General features: G+C 42.1%; 1 protein-coding gene across 2 annotated transcripts in view; it reads left to right on the plus strand.

Moving 5' to 3' along the window:
- Window positions 1-11,579, plus strand: part of mfrp (membrane frizzled-related protein) — a 43,448-nt gene extending 31,869 nt beyond the window's left edge. For both annotated transcript variants that reach the window (XM_073029864.1, XM_073029865.1), the window contains exons 10-14: window positions 2,504-2,652; window positions 3,160-3,290; window positions 5,772-5,906; window positions 8,857-8,984; window positions 10,904-11,579. In XM_073029864.1, the coding sequence (XP_072885965.1) occupies window positions 2,504-2,652; window positions 3,160-3,290; window positions 5,772-5,906; window positions 8,857-8,984; window positions 10,904-11,128 (768 nt within the window). In that variant the 3' untranslated portion in view covers window positions 11,129-11,579. The remainder of the gene's footprint in view (window positions 1-2,503; window positions 2,653-3,159; window positions 3,291-5,771; window positions 5,907-8,856; window positions 8,985-10,903) is intronic.
- The last annotated feature ends 951 nt before the right edge of the window (window positions 11,580-12,530 follow it).

Here is a 12,530-nt window from a genome sequence, read left to right on the forward strand (position 1 = left end):
AGATGTTCATGTGTGTTTGATTAATGCATACTGTTTAGTCTACTATTTGTGCAGTTGCTGCTTCTCTTACTGCTAAGTTCTGGTGTATAACTTAACGGAAAGATAAAATTACTGTGTTTGGTTTTTTTTTACTCCATACCCAAGTATCTTGCTTCTCCTTCCATCCCCTTTGCTTTTGAAGCCATTGCTTTTTTACAGAGGCAGGGTTTCAAAGTTGTTTGCAGAACCAGTCACCATGTGCGTCTGTGCTGTGAGTATTGCAGGCTGTTTAACTATGATAGGTATGGCAATTAAACCGTCATTTCATTCCTAAACCAATGTTTGTAATGGAACATTTTATCCCTGGAGATGCTGTAGAGTAATATAGAGAAGAAATGGACTGCTTCTTCCCTCCCTATCCCAAAAATATTGATGTCAATTGTACTGTTATATAAAAAAGAATTAACTACCCCAGCATAAAGACTGAACTTGGATAACACGACGGCACTGAATTGTGGCAATAACTGTCCTAGTTTAGAAGTTAAATGCTGTATATTCCTTCCTCTCAACATAAGTTATGGTGGAACTGCAAAGCTTTAATCTGATCTAGGCAATGGAATCCCTTGGGTCTGCCCACTGCGTGCTACTTCACATGCATCGAGTCCTGTGCTGCTGCTTTAGCTAATTTTTCGGTACATTAGCCGCACCTCTCCCAGAATGTCTCTTGGCTTTCCTCATTGAACCAGAGCTGATCCCACGGCTTGATTTCTATGATGGATCGAGAGGTTTGCCAGGCAGGTGAAATATATCTGTGCTGTTGCTGCCATTCCACTGCGACTCATGGATATCCTGCTCTGAGCCTATCCCAGTTAGCATGGGGGCAGTGCCATGTAATATGAAGTGGGGGTGGCCTCGGAGTATCTCCACAAGGACTGTGCGGTGGGCATTCCTACTAGATCCCCCATAAATAGATGCATCTGCCATGGGAAGCTCAAGCTCAAATATGTTTAATCCAGTCTAGAATGTCGAAACCCAGAACGTAGACTGTCCACTTCACTCAGTAGATGTTGCCTGACCTGTGGAGTTCCTCCAGCATTTTTTGTTTCTTCAGATTCCAGCATCTGGAGTCTTTCAGTCTTTTATCTCTTGCGGTAGTGAGATAGCGGCGGAGCCAGCAACGTGCTTCAGGCTGTTCCCTGCAGATTCACTCGTTAGTACTATACTGTGTAATGATCTGATCTGTATGAACAGTATGCAAGACCAGCTTTTCGCTGTACTTCAGCACACGTGACTATAATCCAATTCATTCACTACCTGTCTGGCAGCTGTCTCTCAAGACTTGGCCACCGTTAGTAACGATGCCACTGGGCCAGCCTTGGTAATGGACACTGATGTATGCCACCCGGGGTATATTCTATGCCCATGCTGTTTTTTAGTGCTTCTTTCAGGTGTTGTTCAAAGCAGAAGTACAGTGATTAAATCTGCTGAAGGAGGACAGCAAGTTGGCAATTGCAAAGCAGCTTTCTTGCCTGTGTTTGACCTTGATACTGTGAAACTCCACTTGGCTTGGAGCAAATATTGAAATGCCCAGGGCTGCTCTTTCCTCCCTGTACTTTACTCTAAGGGGGCTGCCTTGCTGGTGAAACTGGATGTACCAAGAGATTGTGATAGAGGAGTTTTGAATGTTGCCTGCAAGGTATAATTCTGTATGTATGACTAGAATATGGGACATTTCTCCAGATGTTCATTAAGGTTTTGAAAGGAGATCTGGGTTGGAAACAACATTGCCGTCTCCAAGCAAAGTGATCACTCTGCTTTTGCGCTTTAGTGTGATGGTTCAAAAGGAGTTAAGAGTCAACCGTATTCCTACAACGTTTTCCTCCCTTAAAGGCATTTGTGTACCAGATGGACTTTTACAATCCAGTAGTTTTGTTATTACCATCACTGAAACTTAATTCTAAGTCTGTGGTGAAATTTGAACTTGTCTGTACATTACTAGTCTTCAAATTTTACCACTGCTGCTACTCTAGAATATGATATGCAATCTAATTTCAAGAAAAAGATATTTTCCCACTGTGCCTTGACATTCCATATAATTAAATGTCTAACTGTCTGGCACATCTCTTTCTAAGTGTAAGTGGTGACTGGAATGGCCTCAATTCTTCATGAATAGAGTCATAGAGCTCTACAGCACAGAAACAGGCCCTTCAGCCCATCTAGTCCATGCTGAACTGTTATTCTGCCTGGTTCCATTGAGCTGCACCCAGACCACAGCCCTCCATACCCCTCCCATCTATGTACCTCTCCAAACTTCGCAATCAAACCCGCATCCACCCCTTCCACCAGCAGCTCGTTTCACACTTACACCACTCCCTGTGTGAAGAAGTTTTCCCTCAGGGTTCCCTTAAATATTTCACTTCACCTTTAACCTATGGCCTCTAGTGCGAGTTGTCACACAACCTAATGAATGGTTTAATCCTACAGGCAATAAAATGATTAATTCTTGTGTTCTGGCGTTGTGTAGATGTGTGTATGGCACATCTCAGTTCCTCAGGGTCATGTGGTCCAGCTGCTGTTTCACAACTTCAGCCTGGAGGCTGCTGCCGACTGTCGATCCAACTTTGTGGAGGTGCATGACCAAGCCAGCAGTAGTCCCAGCACACTAATGGGCAGGTAATGAGTTCAAATGACCTAAAAGGTGCAATTGAGAGGTGTAGTAGTGACCCGTCATGGAGCAAAGAGCTGACATCAGTGTGGCAAGGTCAATGTGACAAGCATCCAGTTTTAAACTGACCACTCATAGGAATTCTCCACGTTCAGATGGGGAACAGATTGTCCACAAATGAGTTGATGTGCTGTCCCGGATGGGGACGGGGGGGTTGGAATTATTTCTCTTTCTCCTCCGAGTAATATCTTGTAAATTGAAAAGTTGCTCAGAAGGACAAGTGAAACACGGGTAGCCCCAGAGTCTCCTAACACCAACTTACCCTGGGTAGGTCGGTGGGGTGGGGGGGGGGGGGGGGGTGGGGAGAGATGGTGGGGGTGAAGGAGAGGTACAGACAGTGGTTGATAGAGGTGGAGAGAAGCATTACCGTTAAAGAATTCTCAGCTGCTTAAGACTAAATGGGCAAAAAAACTGGAAGCAAAAGGTCAAGTTTAATTGATCCTTTTCTTTTAAAGATACTGTGGGGACTCCTTCCCTCCAACTCTGACATCCCCCCAACATGAGATGTTGGTTCTGTTTGTGGCTGATGGTGCAGACTCCGATGTGGGGTTCTTTGCCACCTACGAGGCTGTCAATAGAAGTGAGGGTAAGAAATACTGCTTCATCTTCATCTTTCTTGCATTCAAAGAAGCCTTGTGCAGTAATATTTATTAATTAATTCTATTTAATATTTTGATATACTTGGCTCTGCAAGTCGAAGTTTCTCTCAGGACTGCAACACTGATATGTAATGTTTACTGTCACCCTCCGAGGTGACTGCAGATGTGGGTTGCACAATACCTTGTACCAGTATGCCTGCTACACCACTGAGTGAGATCGTGGCTGAAATTCTACGAAGTTAAGTTCCTGCCTGATCCCATGACCTATTTTGTAACCAAGGAGGCAGGATTACAGGCAGGTTCTGTGCCTCTTTAAGGCAGGGAGTCCGACAAGGTAGTTTAAAGTTATAACAAATTTTATTAATAAACAGCAGTTTTATTAAAAACCTTGTACCTAGAGGGGCAAGTCATTTTTCATATAAAATGCAGCTCCTGAGTTATCATCAGGCCAAGTAAAGTGTAATTAGGTGTGTTAGGTAAAGTTACACCACCAGTATAATAATGCACATCAGTGTCTAAAGTTTACATGAAACTTAAAACTAACCATACAAATGTCACAAGCTCAAGCTAAGGAAAATTAGCTAAATAAAAGGTTAAAGTAGTGACTCAAAGACCAATACAGTCCTGCAATATTCTAAAGGAGTTCATGCCTCACACAGGTACACTAAAATAAATCGAGCAAAAGAATCAGCAATACTGCCATTTGCCTCCCCTGGCCCAAGCATGTGTGGGGGCACGCTTTTAAGGTCACCTGGGAGGAAGGTCCCACACTATTTTCTCTCCTGCAAGAAATAACAGGCACAATCCTCTGTTCCACCTGGCTACAATATCATTAGTTTGATCGACACAGCTTGTGGATTGGATCACGTTGTGATGTGTTTCTGATTTCTGGTCACTTTTTTTCTCATTGCTATCTTGTGCGACTTTGATCGGGGCAGACTGAATCGGCAGCCTGAGTTAATGAACGACACAGCGCTAGATGGAACTGAACTGAGTTAAATTGAATATGCCCGGACTCTTTCAATAACTTTGGGGTTGGTGATTTATATTCTGTTTTTTTGCTTTTTTTTCCCCTGTTTGCATGATGTTTTCCTTTGAACGGGTTCCATGGTTTTCTTTGTTTCATGGCTGTCTGTGGGGAACATGAATCTCAGGGTTGTACAGTAAAGTGAATACATACTTTGATAATAAATGATCTTTGAATCTATTACCATGTTGTTATACTATTAAGTTTTGACTTCCCTCTAGTTTTCCACAAATTCCCCTTCTCCAATATATCTCACATTTTTTTTATAAAGGAAAGCAAGTCAAAGAGGGAAAATAGAAATGGAGAAAGATTTTATTTTAAGCTGCTTTTTTTTTTGTCCATTCATTTCACCATCTCAAGACATTCTAGAAATTTTCAGTCATTAAAGTACTTTTGAAGTGTGGACATTTTTCAACAGTGGGCTAGACTTCATTCTGGATGTTTTCAGAAGGAATTAAACAGCTGACAGCTTGGATATTAAAGCCAGAGGATGACATGACAAAGGCTTCAAAGTTCAAGGAGCTGGAGGAACAGAAATACAAAATGTGTATTTCTAGTCCTTTTACTTTTGAATCATTTATGTCAGTAATTTATTATTACTTGGCTTGACTCAGAATACAACATTCTTATTGATGCCAGGATTTTCCATTCACATTTTATGTTACTTGGGAGCAAATCAAGTTGTATATATTCTGCCTAGAAGCTGTGAGGGTCTGATCAAAAGTTCAAAGTAAATTTGTTATCAAGCTACATGTAGATCACCATATACAACCCTGAGATTCATTTTCTTGCAGGTATTCACAGTAAATCCAAGAAACACAATAGAATCAATGAAAGACCGCACCCAACAGGGTGGGCAAACAACCAATGAGCAAAAGACAACAAACTGCAAATACAAAAGAAAAAAAATTAAGCAATAAATCGAGAACTTGAGATGATGAGCCCTTGAAAGTGAGACCATAGGTAGTTGGAACAGTTCGGTGATGGGGAAGTGAAGTTATCCCCTTTGGTTCAAGAACCTGATGGTTGAGGGGTAATACCTGTTCCTGAACCTGGTGGTGCAGCTCCCGAAGCTCCAGTACCACCTTCCTGATGGTAGCAGCAAGAGGAGAGCATGGCCTGGATGGTGGGGGTCCACCATGATAATGGATGCTGCTTTCCTGCAACAGTGCTCTGTGTCAATGTGCTCAATGGTGGGGAGGGCTTTACACATGATGGACCGGGCTGTATCCATTACTTTTTTGTAGGATTTACCATTCAAGCACATGGTGTTTCCATATCAGGCCATGATGCATCCAGTCAATATACTCTTCACCACACATCAACAGAGGTTTGTGAAAGTTTTAGATGACATGCCGAATCTTTGCAGACTTCTAAGGAAGTAGAGTCGCTGCCATGCTTTCTTTGTAATGCCATTCTTTTTTGTTATTTTTTTTCTCAGTGACGTGTAGTCCTCATGAGTTCAGCTGTATAAACGGGCAGTGTGAAGCGATGCAGTGGGTGTGTGATGGCTGGAGTGACTGCTCGGATGGGAGTGATGAAATGAACTGCACTGATGTCACACATCTTCCTTATGGTATGTGCGTGTGAGGATCTTAAATGGTATTAGGACACACAACTGCCCAATCAACTTAGTAATTCTGGACAAGACCAAGATCCATGTCGTTCATATTTGCATTCCTAACACCAGTTAGAATTATCAACTATCATAGAGTCAGTCTCAATCAATTTGCATAAAGGAGGCACTGTCTCAAAGTTTCAGCAACTAGATTTGATCCTGATGTCCAGTGCTTTCTGTTTGAAGTTTGCTTGTTTTCCTTATGCCCGCATGGTTTCTTCTGGTTTCCTCCCACTTCCTGATCAAGTCTATGACCCTCTGCAGCCTCTTTCAGTCCCACATATTGGAGCCTCCATACTGGGCAGTGATGCTGTGTCCACTGACGTTTGTAGAAATTTACTATGGTGTCTATGGTTATGTACCAAATCTCTTCAAACTCCTAACGAAGCACAAGCCCCTAGCATGCCTTCTTTGTGATTGTATCAATGTGTTGGAACTAGGTTAGATACTGAGTGGATATCATAGTTTCTGGTTCCTCCCATGATACTACACCTACCACATTGCCATGAGTCAATGTTCTGTCTCTTTGTTTATAAGTTTATTTTACAAGCTAAATATGTGGATAAATTAACTTGTTTATTTAGTTAACTCATACTCGGGAGATGCAAATGACTGCAGTTGCTGGAATCTGGAGCCAGAAAGACAAACTGTTCGATGAACTCAGTGGGTCAAGTAGCATCTGCTGAGGCAGAGAAATGGTTGCTGTTTAAGCCGAGATTCTCTGTGTAGAATATCAACCATTACTTTGCTTCCATGCATTCTGCTGAAGCTGCCAGGCTCTTCCAGCAGTTTTTTTTTGGTGCTCCTCAATGGACTAAGGCTACTAATAAACCAGAGAAAGTGTAATTCATATCTCAGTAGGTGAGCTTTCAATCAAACCCAGTGACTAAAGATTAAAAATAATACATTTTTCTCAGTTTGTAAGTTGTTGGTGATGTAATTCCTGGACCATTTATCAATTGCTAGTCTGCTCTGAGTTACCTGAACTCCTCTTGGTCAGTAGTACAGTCTTGGGTATAGTAATTTTATGTATAGCACTGAACTGCTGCACTAGGAAAAACAAATTTCATGACATATGTGAGTGATGATAAACCTGTTTCTGATACGAGTCTCCATTGTGGACTGAGAGTGGGAAGGGGAATCGTGGTTGGGAAAAGGGGAAGGGAGAGGGGAGGGAGCGGGAAGCGCCAGAGAGACATTCTGTCATGATCACTAAACCAATTGTCTAGAATCAAATGACCTTGGTGCCTCAGCACCCCCCCCCACCTTGGCACTCCTTTCCTGCCACCTGTCCCACACCCTACCTGCGACGCTCCACCCTCACTATTCCCAGCATCCTTTGCTCCCACCAGATTTACAAACTCGCTCTCTATCCATGTTGACAGATACAATACTGTGCAGAGGTCTTAGGCACCTGAGCTTATATATATATGTGCCTTAGATTTTGCACAGTACTGTAGATCCACTGGAGTTGCAATTAACCCCTGCATATAGTGAAAGAAGAGTATCAGAATCCTGCTTCCCAACACCATTCAATATCTCCAACTTGACTGTTGGATGCAGATGTTGGCTATAAATCAATTAAATTTGACATGGTGCTTCTGTTTTGGAACAGCTTGTGTGTGGGTGCCTCAAAGTGCCACCAGGACAGAGAGCAAACTGGAAATGTTGGTCACTAGAGGTTAACATCAGGCTTTTATAGGGCTTCAAGTATCTTTTTTAGAATTTCTATTTTCAAACTATATTGAGAACCTTATTATTTATTTCTTTGTACCTAGAAGTTTAGACATTTTTCACTCATTTGCCCCGATTTCCCTTTGCCACTGCCTCCAACTCAAAGGTGAATTTTAGCTGAATGGCTCAACATCATCCCAGGAATTAGGTAAGGTAAGGGAGTAATACAAAGAGATCTCGGAGTCCTTGTTCATCAGTCACTGAAGGTGAATGAGCAAGTGCAGCAGGCAGTGAAGAAGGCTAATGGAATGTTGGCCTTTATTACAAAGGGAATTGAGTACAAGAGCAAGGAAATCCTCTTGCATTTGTACAGGGACCTGGTGAGACCACACCTGGAGTATTGTGTACAGTTTTGGTCTCCAGGGTTAAGGAAGGACATCCTGGCTGTAGAGGAAGTGCAGCATAGATTCACGAGGTTAATTCCTGGGATGTCAGGACTGTCTTACGCAGAGAGGTTAGAGAGACTGGGCTTGTACACGCTGGAATTAAGGAGATTGAGAGTGGATCTGATTGCAACATATAAGATTATTAAGGGATTGGACAAGATAGAGGCAGGAAATATGTTCCAGATGCTGGGAGAGTCCAGTACCAGAGGGCATGGTTTGAGAATAAGGGGTAGGTCATTTAGGACAGAGTTAAGGAAAAACTTCTTCTCCCAGAGAGTTGTGGGGCTCTGGAATGCACTGCCTCGGAAGGTAGTGGAGGCCAATTCTCTGGATGCTTTCAAGAAGGAGCTAGATAGGTATCTTATGGATAGGGGAATCAAGGGATATGGGGACAAGGCAGGAACCGGGTATTGATAGTAGATGATCAGCCATGATCTCAGAATGGCGGTGCAGGCATGAAGGGCCGAATGGTCTACTTCTGCACCTATTGTCTATTGAATTCTCTTGTACCCATGCAGACTAGCTGCTCTTCTTGTCTTTATCAGTTTGCATGATAAGGTTATTCGTAATGGTGATACTTTGGGGTTGAACTGTCCACTGATAGCCTAGTAATCCAAGTATGGAGACCTCAGTCAACCTGACATCCTCTCATCAATAGTCATTCTCAGCAGTGTAGAGGTGCTCAGGAGGAAGGTGGTCACAGAAATTTATGCAGCTATCTCATAACATCAAAATGTGATTTTTTTTTTCCCCAAGCCAACCATAAATATTTTTCTTATCTGTTCCAGAACCTGCCTGTGAGAAGATTGAGGTGGAGATGTGCCACGGACTGAGTTATAATGAAACTTCATTCCCCAATATCTGGCTTGGAATTCCAGATCAGAGAAGTGCTATTTCTACCCTGAAGGACTACAAGGTAAGAAAAATAACAGCTATCCCTACTGTACCTGCTGATGTGACAATGTGTGCAGAGCAGAATTTTCAATATAAAATAATGGTCCTCTAGTCTACCCATTAGTGTCAAAATGCACAGCTGTTAGTTCTTCAACTTTTTCTTAACCTCTGAAGTGCACTGAGTTAGTTGACTTTGAGCTTGACCTAGAACAGTAATGCTGTATTAATAATTTTAGCTCCCAGCACACTGAAGAGAAACAAAAATGTGTATTAGAATTGTCTGTGTGTTAAAGGGTAATGGGTCTTTGCAGGGGAAATTGAAATGCCAGGGTGCTCCCTTTATGCAGGGAGAAGAAATAAGTTAGGAAATACCTCAAAGTAACATCACATCATCAGCAAGGAGTTGTAGGAGAGTCTGTCTTTCAAATGCCTAGGGACATAATGAAATGTTACACTGGCTTACCCTGAGGACAATATGAAATGTGGATGAAGTATTCAATCTTGCCTGCCATGGATGCAATGTCAGGAAAATCGGTACAAGCACACCTTGCTATTCAGAGACACCTCCATTTTCACATCTCTAAAGTTATTCCCTCGGGTGCTGCTGTCCTTGCTGGCCTGGGGGACTGAGAGTTTCAGGTATATTGCTTCATCTCTTCATTTGGAAAAAACAGAATAAGAGATGTGAGTCAGGTTAAGAAAAAGTTTGTAGAGTAGATGGGATTCAAAGTTAGTATGCAGTATACCACCCTGAGATTCAATTTTCCCATAGCCAGCCATGAAACAAAGAACCATGGAACCCATTCAAAGAAAAAAAAACACCCACTACCCTATGTGTTTTTAAAAAAAAAACAAATCGCGCTAATGGCAACAAAAAAAACAAAAACACAGGGCGTATTTCAGTTCAGCTTGGTGCTCATTATCTGTAGGCCACACTAATTCAAAATCACCCAAATTTTTAAAAAGTAGCAACAAAGGAGTGACCAGAAACTAGAACACATCATAAATGTAAATTTTAAAGATTTCAAGGGTACATTTAATGTCAGAGAAATGTATACAGTAAACACCCTGAAATTCTTTTTCTTCACAACCAACCGTGAAAACAGAGGAGTGCCCCAAAGAATGAATGGCATTTAAACGTTAGAACCCCAAAGCACCCCCCAGCTCTCCCCTCCCACGCATAAGCAACAAAGCAATGACCCTCCCCCTCCCTCACCAGCAAAAAAGCATCAGCACCCCCCACTGAGCACTCAAGCGTGCAAAGCATCAATGAGGACACAGACTTGTAGTACCCCAAAGACTACTCGTTCACTCGGTCCACAATCCACAACCGCGTTGATTAAACCTTGCACTGGCACCATCCGCCGACAGCTTCACAGGAGAGAGTGATCACTCAATGCAAGGACCTTCCCTCGGGGTCAGCAAGTGAGGGAGAGCGAGAGGCCACCACGTGCAGATACCTTTCTCCGGCAGCAACAAGCAAAGCTTGTTACAGCACTGAATATCCACTCACCCTCCGCAATGATTTCAGTCTTCCTTGGTGTATTATTTGATGTATCAAATGTTAGTTAGGAGGGTTAATCTTGGCTTGTAGGTTACAGAATCAAGTGGAAAATGGGAGCTCTGTAACCTTGGGCAGTAATGATTTCAAACAGTGAAGCAAGATTATTCTGAGTGACTCTGAGGATTTGCTAAGGTGGTAAGGTCTTGTTCCCACCTAGATACTTATCCAGATTCTTTCAGTGGGGCAAATGATGTTGCAAATTCACTGTTTTATGCAGTTTATTTGTGCTTCTTGGCTTCACATTCTTGTCATCTTCCTGCTGGATGGTTTGGTTTTGATTCCTTCAGACAAGATCCAGTTCTAATGACTCTGATCTGCTCTGACCATTTGTAACTTGGCAGTCTCAACACTAACGGCCCACTCTCTTATTTTAACAGCTCCTGATGGGCTTGGTTTGCTATGAGAAGCTTCGCCTGCTGACTTGTAGCATCTTTGTGCCCAAATGCACATGGGATGGTGGTGTCGTACCACCTTGCCAGTCTCTCTGCCTGTCTGCTGAAAAACAATGTCAGCACTCACTGGAGTCTTTGGGCATAATATGGCCTTTTAACTGCAACCTTTTTCCGGATTCTGATGACCCCATTGAATGTGTGAGACCTTAGATAAAAAAAGGTAACATCCCAATCCAGTCCAAATCTACATCCACCATGGCTCCAGGAATACAAATTATTTTAACTGCAACTTAATAACGTCAGCATCTGGGAAACTATATGAACAAGTTTCATTAAGTGCTAACTATGCATTTCTTTATTAATGAACTTGTACACCAGGTGAAGTTCTATTGCTTTTTTGCCAAGACAAAGACTGTCTTGATGGCCTGAGTGGCCTTAAGGTTGGACGTTGATGGGTGAGAGGCTAGATCATCACACCTACTGTAAAATAGGAATACATGTGGTGGAACACTAACTTTTGTTTTGAGGCAGTGCAAACTACAGGAAAAATTTTCAGAAAGCTATTTATAATCCAAAACAAGAACATATTTTGCAGTTACGAAGACTCCCTGAGATGGAAATTCTAACTTGTGTAAAAACTCATGCAAATGTAGGCTTACCAGGTGGTCCATTGTCAAATTGTGCTTGGCTCCCAGACTGTGATGTCCTGGCATGTACAAAGTCCTTTAGTCCGTGATCTCCTATCATTGAATTCCATAAAGATCACAGGAGAAACATTGATGGTTGTGGTGTGAGGGGTAAATATGACTGTTGAGAAAGTAAGATGACAGTTGATTAATACTTCAAAGATGTAAATGGAATCAGTTTGTAATTATGTTGTTTAGATGGGTTTTCAGTCTCTGTATAAACTGTTTACTTTCAGTATTTATATTCCCAAAATCACCTGATAGTCATAGAAAAGCACAGCACAGAAACAGGCCCTTCGGCCCATCTAGTCTGCACTGATCCATTTAAACTGCCTACTCCCATTGACTTGGACTAGGACCATAGCCTTTCAAAGTCCTACCATCCATGTACCTATCCAAACTTCTCTTAAACATCTATTCCAATGGGGTAGGGGGTGGAATCTTATCGACCCTGTGCACACGCCTCCTTGGCCAAATGATGTCCCATATATTTACATGATTTCGAGTTGCATGGAGTGCCAAACTGGCGTAATGGCCTCCCATGTATCATCAGGACACTCAAATGAGTTGCCTCAGATTCAGCAGATGAATTCCCAACCTAGTCCAGTACCAAGCTACACAGACCAGGGAGGTTATGGGTTTGATGCAAAGCCTGCATGGAGTCAGCTCATGTATATGAAGAGTGATAACTTGTCTTTCGTTATGTAAGAAGTCAGTATCATTAGGAAGAAATAGAAGAAAATTGTGGAAAATGGTGAAGTAACAGACAGATTGACAAAAACTATTTTTAACACCTTATAATATTCAGTGCAAATGAGCTGTATCACATAATCACATATAATTTCACCAAATCATGTAACTGATTCAATTTAAATACATAAATGATTTATTTTAGTGGAGTTCAGTTACTGTCCACTTTTACTTAC

The sequence above is a fragment of the Hemitrygon akajei genome, chromosome 26 (assembly GCF_048418815.1).
Source record: "Hemitrygon akajei chromosome 26, sHemAka1.3, whole genome shotgun sequence".
Classification (NCBI taxonomy): domain Eukaryota; kingdom Metazoa; phylum Chordata; class Chondrichthyes; order Myliobatiformes; family Dasyatidae; genus Hemitrygon; species Hemitrygon akajei.